General features: G+C 36.2%; 1 protein-coding gene across 3 annotated transcripts; it reads left to right on the plus strand.

The window, feature by feature from the left end:
• The first annotated feature begins 1,059 nt into the window (after nucleotides 1-1,059).
• LOC111610780 (circularly permutated Ras protein 1-like) lies at nucleotides 1,060-14,836 on the plus strand. 3 transcript variants are annotated; one of them, XM_023345687.1, is made up of 20 exons: nucleotides 1,064-1,130; nucleotides 4,943-5,026; nucleotides 5,259-5,310; nucleotides 5,841-5,894; nucleotides 7,054-7,185; nucleotides 7,272-7,358; nucleotides 7,444-7,529; nucleotides 7,641-7,838; nucleotides 9,357-9,401; nucleotides 9,494-9,583; nucleotides 10,301-10,452; nucleotides 10,565-10,646; nucleotides 11,338-11,459; nucleotides 11,565-11,649; nucleotides 12,632-12,738; nucleotides 12,933-13,045; nucleotides 13,137-13,248; nucleotides 13,355-13,495; nucleotides 14,013-14,106; nucleotides 14,383-14,836. In XM_023345687.1, the coding sequence occupies exons 3-20, from the start codon at nucleotides 5,259-5,261 to the stop codon at nucleotides 14,506-14,508; spliced, it is 1,878 nt and encodes a 625-aa protein (XP_023201455.1). In that variant the 5' UTR covers nucleotides 1,064-1,130; nucleotides 4,943-5,026; the 3' UTR covers nucleotides 14,509-14,836. The 3 variants fall into 3 exon arrangements, 2 of the variants coding, with proteins under 2 accessions (XP_023201456.1, XP_023201455.1); XM_023345688.1 differs by lacking the exon at nucleotides 4,943-5,026 and having other exon boundaries at nucleotides 1,060-1,130; XR_002753776.1 differs by lacking the exon at nucleotides 14,383-14,836 and having other exon boundaries at nucleotides 13,359-13,495; nucleotides 14,013-14,099.
• The last annotated feature ends 5,198 nt before the right edge of the window (nucleotides 14,837-20,034 follow it).

Below are 20,034 nucleotides of genomic sequence, written 5' to 3' on the forward strand. Positions count from 1 at the left end.
TCATTTTCCATTTGCTTTTAGATATGAAAAAGATTAACTTCCATCTTCTTACCGTGTCTTCATGGAAAATGTGGGATGCAAGTAAACAAATAAGCTTGATATTATTTGAGTTTACAAATCTACACTGTAAAAAATGATTCTAGTTTTATTTTAGAGTTTAGTAACAGACTGACTCTAATTGTCACGCCGAGTTAAACTTTCTACTGACTTGAACAACACAAGTTGTTAGGCTGTGGCTCCATCTTACCTAGAAATTCACTGAAATTATATGTTTTTGTCAAATTCTGATGATGTTCCCAATTACACTAATAAAATAGAAATATTTGCTATTAAAGTGTCATTTTTGTCTGTTTTCACACCAGAAAAGCTTCTGTAAAGCACCTTGTCTGTAAACAGATATTTCAAGTCTTTGTAGATTTTTCAACAAGATTTATGTCTGGTCTTTGACTAGGACATTTTAACACATTTATATGCTTTGCTCTAATCCAATCCAACTCGGATTGTGTGTTTTGGACAAGGACATCTTTCCTTGACAAGATGTCCTTGTTTCCTTGACAGTGTCAAAGGAAAGCAGTCCCACAGCATGACGCCGTCACCACCATGTTTCACACTATGGATTAAATATTTGACCTGAAGTGCAGAATTTGTTTTCTGCTAAATGTCAAATGTTAAAAAGCTTTTGTTTTGTTGCTTTTTTAAGTAAAAGTATAAAACTTTTACTTAAGAACTATCTCTGTCTTTATCTTGTAAAATGGCAACAAAACACACTGAGGTTTATAGTTGCAACCTGTAAAAATGTGAAAAGTTCACGGCTGTTTGAACCACGCTGAGATGCAGTGAGGTTGTTTTTTTTATAGGAAATCAATCAACAGCTGAGAAAACAGCAGAAACTGATAGATTAAAATGAACTTGTTCTCTTTTCAGTAGATAAAACTCATCTTCTTCTGTATTTGCTCTCCTCTTCCTTTTAACTTTCATTTCTTGGTGTTTCTCTCAACCTCCACCCCTTCACCGACTTCCTGCTCCCCACACTGATCACTCCCACACTCATGCACTCCACCAGCCTGCTGCATGAAAGAAAAGCTTTCAGTTGAACAAACTGCGCTCGCTGCACACAGACCACGACAAAGGTGAGTCGCTCCTCGCTCTATTGTCGCTGTGGGATGGTAAACCACCATAAACCAACATCTCCGCTTCATCTTCAGGCTCATGTGAAACTTTTAAGCAATTTCAGAGCCATAATGTTAATCTAGGTCTTTCAAACTAACTGAAATGTTCATAATATTTGATTGAATGTAACCGACATAAAGAGGCTCCTCTGACTGATCAAAATCTTTTTTTAATTGAACATTTACATAAAAAGTGAAAAAAATCCTCAAAATTTGTATTTCCTCTTATTAAACTTCATAAGAATGGCTTGAGTAAGTTTTTTAAATCTAAGAGAGGATGATGATGTGTGTGATTTAAAAGGAAGGCCGGAAAACTGAGTCGGGCATTAAAAATCACCAGAAGTTTCTGACTTTAAATCACCAACAATGAGCCAAAAGAGTGGTTTCAAATATTTATGTTAATTAACTGTTTTTCAAAAATTCTCTTTAATATGGACATGAATTAAGATTATTCCAGCAAATTAGAATAGAGCTGCCAATCAGGCAAAAGAAAATAGAGATATATTACGTTCAATGATGTTTTTTAGACTTTTGCAAAATAAATGACAAAATTCATACAGCATGAAATGTTTTTTGTTATAACCAGAAGAATATGTGTAACGGTGATAACATTTTGTTCAAATGTGAAAATTATATCGTTATAACATGAAAAATATAATGTGAGGACAAAGTTTTCATGTTAAACCGTGTCACCTGGACGGCAGCGCAACACTTCCGCGTGAAATCAAGGAGTCGAACTGGAAATATTTTGGCTCAATAGAAGCTTAAATTCAATGAACTAGAGCCAGATAACCCATTTTTACAGAGAAAACCACCAGAATAGAGCCAAATCAAAGTGCTGCCACAACATTAATCAAACAATCCAAAGCTTACGATAAGATGAAGGACCGGAAACCTGAGTCATGATCGTCGAGTCATGATTTTTCCTTAGGTCTATCATCCCTAGCAAATTGTTTGCATCTCTTTGCGTTGTATTTTTTATCATTATTACGTCCTCCCATTACTGTTAAAGAAAAAAAAAATCAGTTTTGAAGAGCGACCATGTTTTGGTAGGGCTGTAATTGTGTCTTGCTCCAATTTCATTTCCTCTAAAAAAATCGTCAGAGGCCTTCACAAAACAGATGGTTTATTTACTGCCAGATGGGCTCTCATTACTGATTAGTAACATTTGAAGCCATTTATATCAAGGTAAAGAGGAGCCAATTAAAAATTTGCAGCACTATTTCAGACTTGCATTCACAAAAATGTAAAAAAAATATACATAATTTTTCTTCTACTTCACAAATGTTTAATTCTTTGTGTTGGTCCATCACATAAAATCTCAATAAAATACATTGAGGTTTATTATGTGAAAAAAAGAAAAACTTAAAGGGAGCGTAAATAGTTCTAAAAAGAAAACAGTTATAAAATAAAACAGCTCTAAAAATATATTATGCTTATATACATTATATAAAACATTATTTTATTTGATAAAAGTTTTTAGAAACATTTTCAGTGAATGTCTTTTTGAGAGAACATTAACTCATAATAAAATAGGAGTAATTTTGAAGCTAATGCTAGGTTAGCTGCATTTTGCCTAAATTTGGGTCAGCTAGCTTTCATGCTACAAGTTTTAAAGTAATGAGGTTAAGAGTCCAAATTATTGGTCACCTCCAAACTCGGAGAAAAACAACCAAACTAAAAGTGGTTACAATTTCTGGTAAACAACATTATATGAGTCATGCTAACGCATGCTAACCCATGTTAGCTTAGCTGGTGCACCAAGAACAAAATGTACAAAACATTTTCACTTTAAGAATGAACAGTTTGATGATTATGAATTATTCTTTATCTACATGCTATCAGACATTCTCAGTAAAAAACAAAAAAGGGCCAGACAGTTTTCAGTTTTCATGCTAACGTGCAGCTGCTAGCGGTTGATGACAGCGTTTCCAATGTCTAAAAATGAAACTTAACTCTCTGATTTTCTCCACAACACTAAATACGTACAGCCTGAGTAATGTTTTATTTATCATAACATGGTGCTTGGGAGCCTATTTTAAGCTATTTAATGTTATCATGATATTTTGTGCTAAAATAGGTAAATTTTAATTATTTGATGACTTTAGGCCAGCTTCCAGACTCAGGAAGTGAATTGTTAAGTGCAACACTTCTCTATTAAACCTTGACAAACGTAGGTGATGTGAAGATGCTTCTTTATGATAAATACTACAGTAGGTACGTTGTGGTTTTCAGTCTCTTATTTTCCCCTCAGAAGAATTAGCATAACAGTTGCCACAGTAACATAAAGAGGAAATAACAGTGGACATCGTACTAAACAGATCTCACTTATTGCACATTTTCATTTGAATACCAAGCAAACAACACATATTTACAGTTGGATATCCAAAAAACATGCATGGCTTCCTGTACCTCGTCACTTTCTACTGAAATAGGCACCAGGCGTCACAAATGAGCATAAAATAAAAATGGATTGTTAATGAAAAGCAATGTTTATATTATATAGAGGCTTCCAGAAGTATTCCATCTACTTAATAATAAAGAAGATACATGGAAATGTTTTGTGCATTGTAAAATTATCTCTACACATGACCCTGAACACTTTATTGTTGGTAACACATGGTGGGGGCAGCATCATGCCATGAAAAGAGGCAGGTCTGGGTTTAAGAGACTATGTGACGGAAACAAATACTCAACCTACATGGAACATGGCGGTGGCAGCGTCATCCTGTGGGGATGCAAAGCAAACCTGAAGAAAAGTCGTTAGAGGCTGAAAGAAACCTGAGACTGAGGCAGCCCAAAAACACAGACACAATTTGTTAAATTTGCCAAAATTTGTAAATTGAACTTGCTGGCAGGCCACAAAATTCATTAAATTAAAAATGCTAAAATTAGTTTGGTGTCATTTTTTTTACCTCCTCAAAAAATAGCATTTTTATCAAAGTCTGTACATCATTACATATTTTTGATTTGCGGTTGTCAGGGACCAAAACAAAATCATGGGGCAGAAATATAGAAAAAAATACAATGAAAATGTTGGTGATATGGCAAGTTCATCATTTAATGTGTATTTAATTTTTTGTGAATTAAATTCTGAAATTAAATGTGGGTCGACCTTCTGCCTCCCTAAAATAAAGCAGTGAGTCAGTAACAACAAATAAATGGATTGAGGTGGATATTTTTGAATTTCATATCTTTTCATCTGCTTGAGTATCAATGTGGCTGTTGGCAGAGTAACCAACAAATTTTACTCAAGTAAGAGTAAAGAAGTATTTGGTAAAAAGTTTACTCGAATACTGAATAACTGATCAAATTAGCAATGATTTAATATTTAAAAATTACATCATCAGACAGAGCAAAATGTAAAATTAAGTGGAAATTTTGGTATTTTAAGGACTAAAATGACAATACTTCATAAAAGTAACAAAAAAATAAAATCAGGTAATATTTTTTCCCCCAAATAAGTTTATTTCAAACTGCAGGTCTGTGTCTGGTGAGTTTTTTGTAAAAACATGTTTGTTTTTCATTCAGTGGGTAAAAAAATCCAGAATTTTTACTGAAGAGTAGAAATACTTTATAATAAAATTACTCAAGTACAAGTAAAAATTCTCTGAAAAGTACACATTTTTCAAAAGAGTTACTAAAGTAACTGTAACTGAGTAACTGTAACTAGTAACTACCTAACTCTGGCTGCTGGTCACTGTGTTTATGTTGTGGTTAGAGACGCTGGTTAAATCCCGTCTGTTTCTGTGTCATGTTCTTGTTTTCGGCAGAGCAACTCGCCTCGTCAATGATGATTTAAAGCCTCGTAGAGCAGCGCCTTGTTCTCTTCACCCTCACCGTTGTTCACACAGGAAGTGAGGAAATGTTTGCTTTCATGGTTTTACTCAGCCACCTGTTAGCTTGAAAAATAACAGGATCGGCTACCCAGATGCTGTGGTGGTGGTGGGAGGGCAGCTCCAGGAAGCTGAGCTGTCTTTTTCAGATTGCTGTTCTGGCTTATTGTTGTCTCCCACAGACATGCGAACTTCTCTTCCTCTAGTTGTAATTTAGATTTTAAAGATTTCTGTTCATCTTTGTGGTTCCCAGATGGAGTTTGCTTGCAGCCATATTGTATGTAACTGGGGCCCAGATGGAACGGGTGAGTAGCAATGGGCAACATGGACTTAGAAATATATCACAATATTTTATAGGACTATTGTGATAAACAGAATGATGATAAACTATGTATTACTTCATTTTTATCTGACAGACAAATTCTAGCCATCTTGAAAAAAGTGATTTATATCACTAAGCTGCACATAGATTCTTTATTTAACTGTATTTTCCAAATTCACTGATATTTATTGATGCCTTTGTGCAAAAAAACCCCAGAATAAAAACGATTGATCTAAATTCTTACAAGAAATTGTATCACAATAAATGATAAACGATCTGATAAATGCCCATCCCATCCCAGACCAGTCCATTCCCTCAAACATGAGGAATGTTTTATCAGAACCAAGACTCAAACAAAAGTTTATGTCTTCAAACCTTTAGCAAGTTTTAAATAACTTAGACCAAAACGTGACCAAACACTTTAAAGTTGACACAACTGTTTGTTCTGTTGAATTTATCAAAGCTCTAGATATTTTGTTTTTTTAATTTACACAATAATTTTCTCTCTAACAGCAGGTAATTCTCAGTTTGGACCCGACTATGAAAACAGTACGATTCTACAAACAGGTAACTTTCTCACACACTTGAGCAAAAACTCAACATTTTCCAAGTCCAGTGCTTCTTAACAGTTGTTTTTCTTTCTCAAGTGAACGTTTTATTCTCCTGAGTATTGCAGTGAGATAACAGGAAAGCATATTAAAGAGGAAACCTCCATGCCTATGTGTGTGTATGTGTGTGTGTGTGTGTGGGCATGCCTGCAAAAGCAAGAGAAGAGAGACTGTAAAGCTATGCAGGTTGCAACTCAACAAGTGGAAAGTCCGTGATGTCAGAGTAATTTTGATGCATGTGGAAAAAGTCAGACAAAATGTGTTTAAACAAGAAAGAAATTAAGACGGAAACCAGAAAATACCAAAAATAAACAAGAAATAATTGAACAATGTAACAAAAATGCAATAGAAAATACACTGTAAAAAGCAAAGACGTAGTTACAGTGTTAAAAAACCTGAGAAGGAAACAGAAAGAGTTCAAAGTTCAAAGTGACATTGTAAGAAACAAGTTAAAAATACATTGTAAAAAACCTAAGAAAAAGAAAAGCTGATATTATAATAAACAGGACACACCTGACTTGTGCACCTACTTGTGCGTAAGGATGAATCCTCCATCTTCTCCACACTGGACACTGGAATCCACTTCAACCAAAGTTTTGAAATTGTGAAAAATTTCTCCAATTGAAGTGATCAGAAGTTGTCAAGACTTTCTAATCGAGTGGATTTCTGATCCTGTAAGCTCTCACTGCAGTGGGAAAACAATCTCACACCAGTAATTCATGCACTCCAAAGCCTCCGTACCTCTTCAACACGCTGTCAAAAAGACAGATGGCCTCCAGATTTCTCACCATTTTAAAAATATATGAAAATAATATGACATGACCACTTGATATATAATGTTAGAACCAGAAGAAATCTTACAATGTACCAAGTTGTACACACTGGAAATGCTGACTGCACTTAACTGTCATGCAAACTGCTGCTTTTTTTCATATTTGCACAACATGAGATCAAATTTACGATCCTCAAGAGAAGAATCTGCAAAATTTACACATGAAATCTGCCGTATCATGGTGTCTCTGTAGTGACAAGATTGTTTTTCTACATAAATTGAAAAAATAAGCCGTTTAATCTATTTTTGATGCATATCTAACACTTGATGCTTCTTGTTTCATCAGGTCCACTTCCTCCGCCGCTGCCTCCACGCCGCCTGAGAAAACCTCGACCCACTTCCCTTCCCAATATGCCTTTTATCCCCTCCCAACTTCCTGTCACTCCTTTCTCTCTCCCTCCTCCGGTTCCTCCCAGACGTAAGTGACCCTCAATCAAACTCTTAAAGATTAAATCTGTATGAAATGTAATTACTTTTCCTACTGATTTCTTCTGCTTCTTCCAGTTGATTTGCTGGAAGAAGAAAATCATTTTAAGGTCAACATCAACGTCATCTCACTTGGTCTTGGAAAACTGACTGACATGAGCCAAGGTCAGGACACACACACACACACACACACACACACACTTCAAATTTCATAATTTTCCCATTAGTTTATTGTATTTTTGTTTTGCAGATGCAGGTCTGGAGACCTTCCAGAGACCAGTGATTTGTGATAAATGTAGTGCTGCATTGTCATGTCTCAGCTCAGTATGGAAGAAGGTAAATATTTCATGCCAATGTAACCAGGTTTTAGTTTTATTTCTCCAGTTAAAGACCATCCGTCCCGTAAGAACACAAAATGGCATTTTAAGTTGCTGCTCTGTTTTGCAGTTGTGGGTATGCGAGTTCTGTGGACATGAAAACGGTGTAGACGAAAGTTTGGCCCAAGTGTGCATCGGTCAGCGTGCGGGTGTGCGCACCGACGACCTTTACCTGCCGAGCATGAGCGAAGACGACTACCAGAACCTGGAGGACACGATGGTTGTTTTCTGTGTGGACATTTCTGGCAGCATGACGGTCACAACAAAGGTGTGTGTAAAACAAAAAAACTTAAACGAGATGTTTTATGCAAAATTCAAATTATGCATGTTTGTATGCTTCCATTTGATTATCTACTGCCTCTAAAAACAGCACAAGAGCCAAGTGCTTAAAAAAAACCCATGCAGATGGTTTCTGGCAATAAGTTTTTTGGTGTCTGGAAAATGAGTAGTTTCAAAAACCTCCGGAATGTAATGTCACAAATCAGCAGGCACTGCACCGTTCCCTAGCAACCCCAGTGAAACCCAGCCTGTTACCTAGCAACCCCAGTGAAGCCTGGCATGTTTGGTCAGCTGGTTTTACCGCTGTATGTGCTGTACAACGTACAAGTGTTTTGTTGTTGACTAAACATCCATAAACCACTTGCTTTAAAGAGACTAAAATCTTATTATCTAAGAAAAAACTGCAAAAACTGTAATGAACATGTTTTTTATCGCCTGTGGACTATGTTCATGGAAGTGCAAATTGTTTTTTGCTGGTAAACTAAATGTCAACCTCTGTGCAAATTTTGACATTTTCATGAAAATTTATTTAGCTCTGCAATATTTTTGCCTAATTAGCTGGAATTTTGTATGGATTACAGTTTGGTACAATTTCATCACAGCCCCACGTTTGGGTGTAAAGCCATCTCACTTAGACACACGGCCAAGCCGGTGGCAAGTCAGGAGCTAGAACAGAGGAGCGTTGTCACCATAAAAATTTCCAAAAACACAGATAAAAAGTTACTAGATTTATCACTAGTTAGTTTTTTTTAAATAAAATAAAAAGTCACTGGAGGAGTCAGAAAAGTTTATAAAAATAACAACAACGTGGATAAGTTGAGCTCACCCCGCTTGACCCCCTCTGCTAACCGCCACACTGGCCACGCCCCTCAGTGTCAATTTTTTCAAAATTTGTCAAAGTTACACTTTCACAGAAATGTTAGATATACTTTAAAATACAATCCACCTTTCTGCTATGTCTTTATTTACTAGCTGAACCTCAGCCAACTGAATTTAGGAACGACTTGAAAGCAAACATTTAAGATTTGCATGTTCAGCATCTCCAATAAAAAATTTTTTAAACGATCTGTAGAAATACCAAGAACACAAACCACAACTGATAAAAATCTGGTGTTTTAGCTCTGATAGCAACAGACTAAACGGCAGTACGTGTCACTGATGAGAAGCACTTGAAGCACAGATGTCATTCTCACAACAAAGATTCAGCTTTCACAACAGATACGATCTCTCTGCTTTCGGTTTCACAAACACGTCTCCATTAGATTCAATCAGAACGCCCTATTTGGCTTTTTGTTGCTCTCTTTTGAAGTCTTCTTGTGTTGTTAAATTAATAACTTCTGAAAGGGCATTGTAAGCATGTTTCATGCATTTGCAAGATGGACGTTTTGTTGTTTTAAGTAAAAAAAGAAAGAGCCGCAAGTAGAAACATCTACATAAGTTTGACTCCATTAAACCACAAAAAGCTCACAGTCTCACGTACAATTACTTCTTTATGATTTCTCTTTAGGTGACTTCAGACAGCGGCTCAACGCTTCACATATCCAGATTAGAGGTGAAACATTAATTTGTTGTTGATGATTGAATTAAACCTTGAATGAAATCTATTCATTGTGGATTACTTGGTGAATTGTTGTTATCCAACAGGGAATCCAGGATGCTCTTCAGAGGACGCTAACGTTCACGCTGCAGCGGACGCCGCGCCGTAGGGTGGCCCTCGTCACCTTTAATGATGAGGTAGAACTGATGTGCCGGTCATGTTTGAGCCAGATCGTTCATATGAGTTTTAGGCTGCATCCACACCAATCCTGTTTAGTCTGTTATTTAAACTGTAGTTTGTTTGTCTAAAAAGTCCAGTTCGTTTGAGGAGGTCTGATTTCGTAATCAAACTCTGGTCTGCCCTCAAACCTCGGTCTCGGGTCAGTTGAAGTGAACTCTGGTCTGGTGCGGTTTGAATAATATGTGAACACAAGCAGGCTGGAGACTGCTCCAAACACAGGGCATTCTGGGTAAATAAAGCCAAAAAAAACATGTGAGTCTAGCGCTACAGCAAAAAATGGCTTGTGGGTTTTTTTTTAACCAGAGATGAAAGAAAAATCCTATAACTGCTAAAATCTGACGCTACTCAATTTTTGTTTATATTTTGTGAAAAAGAAAGTTGCACTGGTTTTCTTCTGAGGTTTTTGTGTCGTTTCCTTCAGTGGTTCAGTGGAACTGTTTTTTATATTACTTGACATTTAATTTCTGTATTTCAGATATTTTTTCTGCTTTTTCTTTAATAATTGGATTTCTTGGATGCCTCTGTCATATAACTAGGTCCTTTTGCAATAAGCCATCGTTGACTCAGAATGTGCGGTCAATAAAGTTCAAAGTCGAATAAAACCTTTGAAAATGAAGCATTTAAAGATAAAATGTGATTTTGTTAGGTTAAGTTTTCTGCTGCCTGTCCTTCAGGTTGTTATCTACGGGGATGGTACTCGGGCTCCGCTCACCATCAAGGACTGGGCGTTGGTTGACGACGAACACATCTGGAAACAGACTTTGGGCTACAGTGTCCCTCACTGCATCGCTGAGACATACCAACATCTCACCCAGAGAGTCAAAGAGTAAGAAATTCAGTCAAAAAAGTAAACAGATACAACTTATTGTCCACTATAAATTTAAACGGTGTATAAACACAGAAACACTACTGGTGTTTTACATTTCCATATCTTCCAGGTTAAGGGAAAATGGAGCAACAGCTCTTGGTCCGGCAGCATTAGCTTCAGTAGCTTTAGCATCAAAATACCCCGGCTCCAAGGTGAGTGAGGAGTAACTCCTACCAATGTTGACATTTCTAAAAACTGAGAATTCCCTGAAAATCAGCCAAAAACATAAAATAATAAATCCCCCAGCAGGGGGCAGTCATAAACTCTTTTTACTGCCCCCTTTTAAAGGGGCAGTATCATTTAAAATTTACTTTTTTTAAAAGTTTCCATTATGTTATAACGTTATTCCCACATCAAAACATACCTTGATTTTTTTATATACGTTTGAGAAGTCCATGGAAACCATTTAGGTGTGCTAAACGCCTGGATGGACCTAGCTCCTGTTACACGAGCTACTTCTCAGTGAAACACTGGTAAAAAACGTCATTAAAGGCTTAATAATGGAGCAATGTTGTAATAACTTCCTGAAGGCAGAGTTTTAGAAAGAGGAGTTTCTTAAAGAGACAAAGGCCCAATTTCAAGTGAAATTTTATATTTGATATACATAGAATTTTAATAATGACTGAAGATAACATAGCTACCTCATTATTGGTATAAAACGGCACTATGAGCCTGGAAAATACATAATACTGCCCCTTTAAAACAAAACATACATAAGCCAGATCCTATGCTAAAAATAAAAGTACTCTTATATGTAATTTTATCTGAGAAGTTGTGTGTTTTATTCAGTTGTTTGCAGCCCTGAGCAGTTGTGTCACGACTTTATTTCAATGTGTGTTGCAGGTCATTTTGTGCACTGACGGCAGAGCCAACATCGGACTCGGTGACATGGAGCAAGCTCAGTCCTCTTACTCAGAGGCTTCATATTTCTACAGAAAACTGGCTCTGCAGGCGGTAGAGAAAGGGTCAGGAGACAAACACACACACTAACCTCCCCCATGAACTCCGCGCTAAAATGTTTTTGTTGAATTCTTAAGGATAAATAAATAAACAATTTCTTGTTTTTTCAGAGTCATAATCTCAGTAATGTCCTTTAAAGGGACAGACTGCTGCTTGGCTGACATTGGGAGACTGGCTGATGTGACTGGAGGAAGGGTGAGACACAAAATTAAGCGCATTTAACTGGTTAACTGGTTATTTTGGCACAAAGACACATATGAATTTATTAAAATGTCTAAAAACGAACAAAGTACCGCTGGTTTACATTTAAACTACAGGACGCTGGTCAGGCAGTGGTTAGGCCTATTTACTTAGCGTGATGGCAATTTTGCAAATGTCTACCAAAAGTTAATAGAAACTATTGTTGTATAGGTGTGTTCTAATTTTTGTTTGTGAATGTGTTGGTGTTTTTTGGTGTGAGCTGTAAGCACTTTTACTCTAAATATATTATATGGCAGTCACAAACGCAGAAAATATGGTGTAAATATTTTTTGTATTCTAGTTTTGAACAATGCTTGAAAGCATGGAGGTCAGGCATCACAGCAGCAACATAAAAGCATGCTGAAAGAGAAAATGTTATCCTTATTGTCACTCAATTACAAGAAAAGGTAAAAAGTATATAAAATGTGATCATAAGTTGATGACAAAGAAGCTTTATACTTTAAATATTGAAATACTACCCGACTGGTGGCATGACCTTTTTTGTTTTATCCACAGTTTTCACCCGTTGTTTTTTATTTTTAAGCATTTATGAGGCACGGTGGCAAAACATTAAACTGCTGCTGCCTCAGTTACTCAGCAGGTTGTTGCTAGGTAACCAAAGACTGAGTGAGTTGCTAGGTAACCAAAGATTGAGTGAGTTAGTCCATGTTTCTGGAAACTGGTTCCTCAGTTGCAGAGGAGCTCTGATTTATACAGTGTAATTTAGCAGCAAAAATTCACTTTTAAATCAAAAATGTTGCTTATTTTCTCAATATATGATTTTTGATTAACTGCAATTAATAAATTACAATTAACTCGATTAAAAATTTTCCCACCATTGATCACAACACATCCAGAGACCATAAACCCTAGACTGCCATTGTGAAGACTTCATAAAAAATACATTTTAAAGTCTTAAATGTTTTGTACCCCTCAGGTGAACATTGTTAGCATCGGCACCATGGCGACAGAGATCCAGTCCATTTCTGAAGACAACGTGTTAGCAACAGGTGTAACTGCAACCCTGCTGGCTCCTGATGGAGTGTGAGTGTCGAAAATAAAATTTCAAGAGGGAATCTGAAACTAAATTATCAATCTCAGCTTGGTATTGATATAATCAATAGTTTGGACCAATCCGTTCACCTCTATTTCTTGATAGGTGGTCAAAATGTTATGGCTGATTGGTGTATTGATATATGAAATAGTTCTAACAACTAAAACATTTCTTCTCCCTGTAGATATTTCCCATATGAGGACGAGAACAATCACAAACTGGTGAGAGAGATCGGAAACGTAACAAAGGGACTGGAGATCACCTTCCAGTTTGCTGTGAAACCAGATTATATGGAATGTGAGTTAGTCAGAAATAAAACATTCTAGCACAGAAACAAAAAGAATATCTCCAAGTTGTGTTTTGCTAAGAGATGTTGTTTGGTTACAAGATTGTCTCCAGAGGAACACGCTTCCATTCCAGCTGCAGCTCAGCTTCAAGACCAGAGACCAGCAAAAAGTCACTCGCATCATTACCGAGCAACGGCCAGTTACCACCAGCAGGTTAAAAACAAAACCACAGCTTATTCCCAGTATCACCCAATACACCAAACTGGTTTGTGTTTTAGATTCTTTGGTATTGACTTCAATTGGTCGGTTTTGTCTAAAGTCAGATTCTCCTGGGAAGACTCAACATGGCGGTGCTGGCCGTCCACTGCGCTCAGCTCTGCGCCGGTTTAACCATGGAGGGCCGCGTGACCGAAGCACAGAGGCAGCTAGCAGCTCAACAAGACCTGCTTCATCACATCAGGTACTACCAACACTGCCAGACAGGAAGTAGTGAGGAAACTACTTCCTCTCTGACATCTGACCATGGTCCCTTTCCATCAAAACCATTGAATCTCGCTAAATGTTTTCACATCAATCCATCAAATTTTGAATTTTACCAAGTGCTGTTATTACAAATCTCACTACATGTTTACCAGACATCTGATAGTCTGCTAGACTTGGTTCAATTAGGGACCAAAGTTGCAACATTTGTTACGTTTCCAGCGGCTATTACTATGATTGCAACTTATTATTATTTTTATCAGTTCCAACCATGTTCAGAACTGAAGAAGCCTTTTGAATTTGAGGTGAAACGTCTTCAAGAAAAAAGAGAAGAAGAAGAGAACTTAGAATCCCATCAGAATGCTTAGAGACTTGTGTGGGAATAAATCCATTCATTTTAAAATTCTAAAGTTAGGTTATTAGATTTGGTTAATTTTAATTGTTTGGTTTAAGTGTGTATTGATTATTTTCTCTCTCTCTCTCTGTCTGCACTGTAGTAGGTTGCGGCCAATCCAAAAAGAAGAGAGTATCTATGGTAACTGGATGGAAACCATGACGACAATTTGTGACAACATGAAAGCAGATTCTAAGGTGCCTTTGCATTTACCATAACACCAGCCAACACTTTTAGTTTTAGCCATAATAAAAAAATAAAGTTAAACTGTGAAGAGAAAACATGCCAAACATGTTAAGTTTGACTGATTGAGACATTAAGTGCTGTGGGATTTAAGGCAGCATTACTGCAGTGGCTAGTAGCACCTGATAGCATGTTGATTAAAAGATTCTTTGCAACAAAAAGCAAGTGTTTTACAATCTTGCAGTGTAAACATCCCATAAATGTACATTTGTTCCCTTATTTTGGAGCAGTCTCTGTCGGACGAAGCAGCGGAGGTGGTGTACCAGATGAAGAGAGCCAGAAGCATCAAGAGCAACTACACGGCTCCTGTCCAGAAAAAGACTTTAGTACGGAAAAAGGTCAAGGAAGCAGTTTAAAAGAAGCTGATTCTACAGAAAGAGAAACATACAATTTAAATTCATGAACGGCTTAGTATTATTTGTCTATGTTCTACCTGTGCAAAAGCTGCCATTTTAACATAAAGCCAAAACTATTTTTATATTTTATTTTCATAGTTTTATACTGATGTTCGAGAATGTGATATTTAGATAACAAATTTGGGTTGAATTCAATCCGAAATGGATCATGTTCTCTGGATAAATCAGAGCAGAGCCATTAAGCCAAGTGTTATATTTCTGTTTTATAGAAAGTTCATATATAATGTCTCTATGTTTCATGTCAAATAAAGACTTTTATGTTTTATTGCAAAATAAAATCATGTCTCTATCTATTTCTTCTCATTTTTTGTACTTAGATCAAATTACCTTACTTGATTTAAGGCCCTATCTCAACTATTCTGGATATTTTACAAAATAGAGATTTTCTGCTAAGTTAAGCTTCTCTAGAATCAGTGGAAATATTTTTTAATGGCGTTGAAAGTGGAGATGAATAAAAACTGAGTTTGTGGTGTCGTATATGTGGGTTGTACGAAGAATAATGAAAATATTGCACTCTCTGCACACGCCCACTCAGGCTTTTGCTGCTAGAAACCACAAAAACAAAGCAGGTTTTAATCAGCTTTGTTTTTTGTCCACATCTGCCCACATTGTCCTCTTCTCTGTCTCTGGTAAGCTTCAAATGTAAGCTGAAGAGTAAACGGCGTCAAAAATATCCCAACTAGAATTATTTAGAAAGAAAATATTGATCAAGACTAGCAAAGCAACGCCCTATGGTAAAGATCTGGTTTCTCTCTCATTACTTTGGGAGAGAAACATTCATCTTGACTCTGAGTAGCCGTTAGCTCCAGTCTCACTGAACGTTAACTTGACTGAGTAACTGTCAACATCTTTGAGTGGGTGTTAGCTTGAATCTTAGTAGTTGTGACCTTAAATTTCTAGATTCAAGCTACTTATAAGTAATTGTTAGCTTGAATTAAGTAGCTGTTAGCTTGGATGTAAGTTCAAGCTAACTCAGATTTAACTTATCTGTTAGCTTGAATCAAGCAGCTTTTATACATGTATTTACTTATAGTCAGTGTAATGTTTTACAATGGCCTTAAACCAATACTCTAAATATCAATGTTAGACCTTAAAAATGCTTAATTATGTCCAATTTTTTCAGACTAGGTCTAAAATCATATTTAGTAATATCTTAATTGTCTAGTTTTCCAAATGTATTGCTTTTTCACACTTTCTTATTTTAGCAACAAGCATGTTTATCCTTCAGTAACTGACTTATTCCACACATAAGATATAAAAACAGATAAATCAATGAAATAAAAGCAATTTAAAATCCACCAGTTTTTAACATTATGGTAATGTGTCAATTCAACAAGGTTTGGCTTGAATTTGGGATTTTCTTTATTGTCTAAAACCCACAGTCAGTAACTCTAATAAAGCTTATTGTAGACTAAAGGAAGGCTATGAAGTATGATTAGTATAAAGGCAATGTCTATTATATTCATAAACATTGAGCTTTATTAGATAGAACAATCCACAAAAAATGTACAAAGCTAAAATCAGGTAATTTTTAATAATTATGATCTAATGCTTTCAAACAGATTATTTTGAAAACATTAACCAACACTGCTTAAAAAAATGTACAGCTCAGTTCAACTCAGTTAAATTTTTTAAAACTGTTTTGCAGTTAAAATCTCTTCTACTTTATTCCCTCTGAACTCACTTTGGTCTGATAATATAGGTATATTAAAGAGTTACGTGAAATAAATCAGATATGCCATAGATACGGTAGAAAAATCTTCAGCTTGTTTTTGCTGCCAACAAGTGGCGGAAAAAATGAACTGCAGTTTGCTGATTCATTGAACTCATTACATGATGCAGCGTTAGCAGATGGAGTGATCAGACCGGTTCTGGTTGAAAACAGCCGGTCTCCCAGAACACAGACTCACTTATCAGCAACCTGAACGGCTGATCTGAAGATAATTACATATTTTTACATTTACCCACAGTCCACTTATTCTGAATGAGTCACTGTCAAACAATGAACTTGTTACTCTCAAGTTCATTGAGTGTAACAACAGAGCCCAGGCACGTAGCCTGGGCTCTGTTGTTTTAGCTCACTCTGTTTCCAAGTCCGCTTCTCTTCATGGTAGAAATTAAAACTCTTCATTTGGGTCCAACAAAACACCAACCATGACACATGTTTTTTGTTTGTTAAATTAAAAATACATGACCTATTTTATTGCAAACCATTTCTTCTAATTACGCATCATTACACTAAACCTGGGATTTTAAAGTAACAATAAAGTCTGTAAAAATGGGCTCATAACTCATTTTCAGTCCTGCAGGTTTATCTTGTTTAGAAAAAACAATCAGAAACAAAAACATCATACAGTGCCCTAGATTTTTCAGCTGATGTTTTCTCTGTCCTAGATTTTATGTTTATAGTCAGAAAAGAAAGTGGATATGGGTCAACTTCAAAAAAGTCCTGCATTATTTAGTCATGTTTACTAAATATGTGTACTCAAGTCTGCTTTGAGTGAAACTCACTGGATGTTTGTAGTCCTATTTGGCACTAAATTAAACAGATAAAATATTCATAAAAGAGGAATATCTTGTGTTTTAGATTAAAAATTTTTTTTTTAGTTTTGAACCTTTAAAAATTGAACTAAAAGTTTTCATCTGCCCCTTGAGTGTTTTTGCATTTTGGCACTATTCAACCACAAACTTCATTATCACATCACTCCAAACACACCAATCAGCAGCAAAACATGGCGGTGGCAGTGTTATGCTCTGGGGGTGCTATTCTTCATCGGGAAAGGGGATCTGATCAGAGGTTTTTGTACGACAGAAGAAGCTAACGAACAATCCTGGAAGAGGATAAACCTTCCAGCAGAACCACAGTAAACATACAGCCAGAACTCAAATGAAAAAAAAATCTAACAATATTAGAATGGTCAAGTCAAAGCCTGGATATACATTCAACTGAGAATCTGTGACAAGAGTTGAGAAGTAAAGTTCAAATATGTCATTCATACAGTCTGACAGGACTAAAGCTACAAAAAAGGAAGGGCAACTCTGAAGAGTGGGAAACTGTTACATGGAAAGCGTGAGCAGCAACTAATCAGAAACAGAATCAGGAAAACATTGGTACAGCTTGTCTGAGAGACGTTCCATGATGCGTGAAGATGTCACGTCCTGACCTAAAAGCAGTGTCAGCTGTGGGAAACATTACAAATCCACATGCTCTTAGACAAACAGCTAAAAAAAACAACGAGACAAAGAGAAGTGGTGAGCACATGATGATGTCTGTAGGAGAGGTTTTGTAACGATGGTGATCTCTCAGAGTCTGGCACAAACAGGTCAAAACATGAAAATCCTGGTTTTTATTGAAAGGCTGAGCTTTAGTCAGTAACTTTGGTTTAATTAAACATCAGTCAACTCCAGAGCTCCAGATTTGAAACTAAACACAGTCCAGTGTAAAGATGAAGTTGAATAAAAACTGACTGCTGAACGGCCCCACAGTTGGACCATATGGAGGTCGCCATTTTGTCAGCTGCACCATTAAAACTAAAACACAAGATGTCAAAGCTGCGGAGGACGAGGGCTCCCACAAAACATCTGGATTTAGGCAAGCTCCCTCAGTTTTCATACAGCATTATACACAAGACATGACAAACAAACAAACAAACAAAAGTTACCGGTTTGTGATCTACTGTTTACTATATTAACAGGAGCTAACACTATTAGCACGAGCTAAGCGATATTAAATCAACTAATGTGACAACGCAGCATCTATAAATCTTTGCAACACACTTTTCCAATGTATTTGAGAAAATATTTTTGATCGTGAAGCTTACCGTTAACAGCTTGATTTGGAAACCGAAGCTCTTTTCAATCTTACGAACTCCTGTCCGGTTGGCATTTCCAAGCAGCAGCCGCGCAAACAGTAGCATTTCCGGCCGACCTTTTTCTTCATTAGTTCAGTCCACCTCATTTTCATCTCTTCTTGATATTTCTCTATTGCTCTCTGGTTCAAATTGAAGAAGCTGAACGTTACTTACTGCGCAAAAATTACGGTTCTGTTCAACCTGGACGGAACTAGCGCTGATGCACCTAGCATACATCATCTACCCAGGATGCATTGCACCGTAAACAACACGGCTACGTCCGTGTGAAAATATTTTATTTAAATTTATTAAGAAAAGTAAACAGCCTGCAACTTTTTTATTGTGTTATTTTTACATATGAAATAAATATTTTGTAAATAAAGTATATTGTTGCATTCCTTTTAAAGTTTTTCCTATGAAAACAATATAAGATGGTGTTAATGCACTCTCACTGCGAAATATTATACTTCTCAAACAAAACAAAAAATTAAAAATAAAATAAATACAATTTGGACAATCCAAAGAAATACTGGGAAACTATATTATGGTCAGATCTCAGATCGGAACATCAAAGATTGAGCTTTCCCACATCACAAGGTGCTGGTAAGCTTCACAGAAATGAAGAGAGGATAAACGGAAAAACCACCAGAACATTCTTGATAAGAATCTAAGAATGAAGCCGGTGTGAGTTTCTAAGTAAGACAAGTAAAAGAAACTCTTAATTGCTTTCAGAGAAATCAAACTGCTAGAATAGTTGTCTGAATTGTTTACCCGGAACCTTCAACATTTGAAGACAGTTAGCATGAAAGAATGGGTCACAATCACACGTCGCCAAAACATGTACTTCATTCAAGAGGCGTCTTGATGTTGTCAAGGGCAAAAAAAAAAAAAAGATTTTTCACCAAGAATTTAATACATTTTTGTAATTGTGGCCAGTATTTAGTCTCTGGGTTATTCCATGTTTATAACTTAATTTCTGGACTAAATTGACTTCTTTTTTTAGTAGTTTTATTTGAATCATTACTTAGTCTGCTGTGTTTTTAGATTATACCTGTAACAGCCTATAATCTCTTAGGGTTAGAAACAGGACCAGTTTTACAAGGATGTGGACCCCAGGGCTGTTTTAAAGAGAAAATATTTTGCTAATGCAAATGACGGTACATTAATAGGTAGTTTCATACATAATTTGGTATGAACTGATTACAACAACTAACGATGGTAACAATGGTAATGGGGGCCCTGAGCTACTGCCCACGTAAGCGCCCAGGTTAAAAATAATGGCAGAGCTCATGTTCAAGAGTGACAAAATGTTAATCTTCATCTTTTTTTTTTAACAAAATATATATTCAGTTTTTGCATATATAAAACATACATTCAAACACCCACAACAAACCCTCTGGGTATAACATAAAACAAATCAAGATTGAACTAAAAAGGGGAAACAAAAAAATAACAGCATTGGTAATAAGGAAACCCCCCGTTCAAATAAAAGAATAAAAAGTACATTTGCCTATAAGTAAATACATGTATAAGTATACAGATAAATAAAATAAAGTTTCAATCTTCCGGCTCTAGTGCCTAGATCACTCTCTTGATATTCTTAGGTGCTGTTCTT

The sequence above is a fragment of the Xiphophorus maculatus genome, chromosome 14 (genome assembly GCF_002775205.1).
Source record: "Xiphophorus maculatus strain JP 163 A chromosome 14, X_maculatus-5.0-male, whole genome shotgun sequence".
NCBI classification, from domain to species: Eukaryota; Metazoa; Chordata; class Actinopteri; order Cyprinodontiformes; family Poeciliidae; genus Xiphophorus; species Xiphophorus maculatus.

What these genes read in the sequence shown, in the direction of transcription:
- LOC111610780 (XM_023345688.1), top strand. Translation starts at nt 5,259, where the DNA reads ATGGAGTTTGCTTGCAGCCATATTGTATGTAACTGGGGCCCAGATGGA. An exon ending in CGGCCAGTTACCACCAGCAG is followed by an intron (nt 13,249 to 13,354) that starts GTTAAAAACAAA and finishes TTTTGTCTAAAG; the next exon opens with TCAGATTCTCCTGGGAAGAC. An exon ending in ACATGAAAGCAGATTCTAAG is followed by an intron (nt 14,107 to 14,382) that starts GTGCCTTTGCAT and finishes ATTTTGGAGCAG; the next exon opens with TCTCTGTCGGACGAAGCAGC.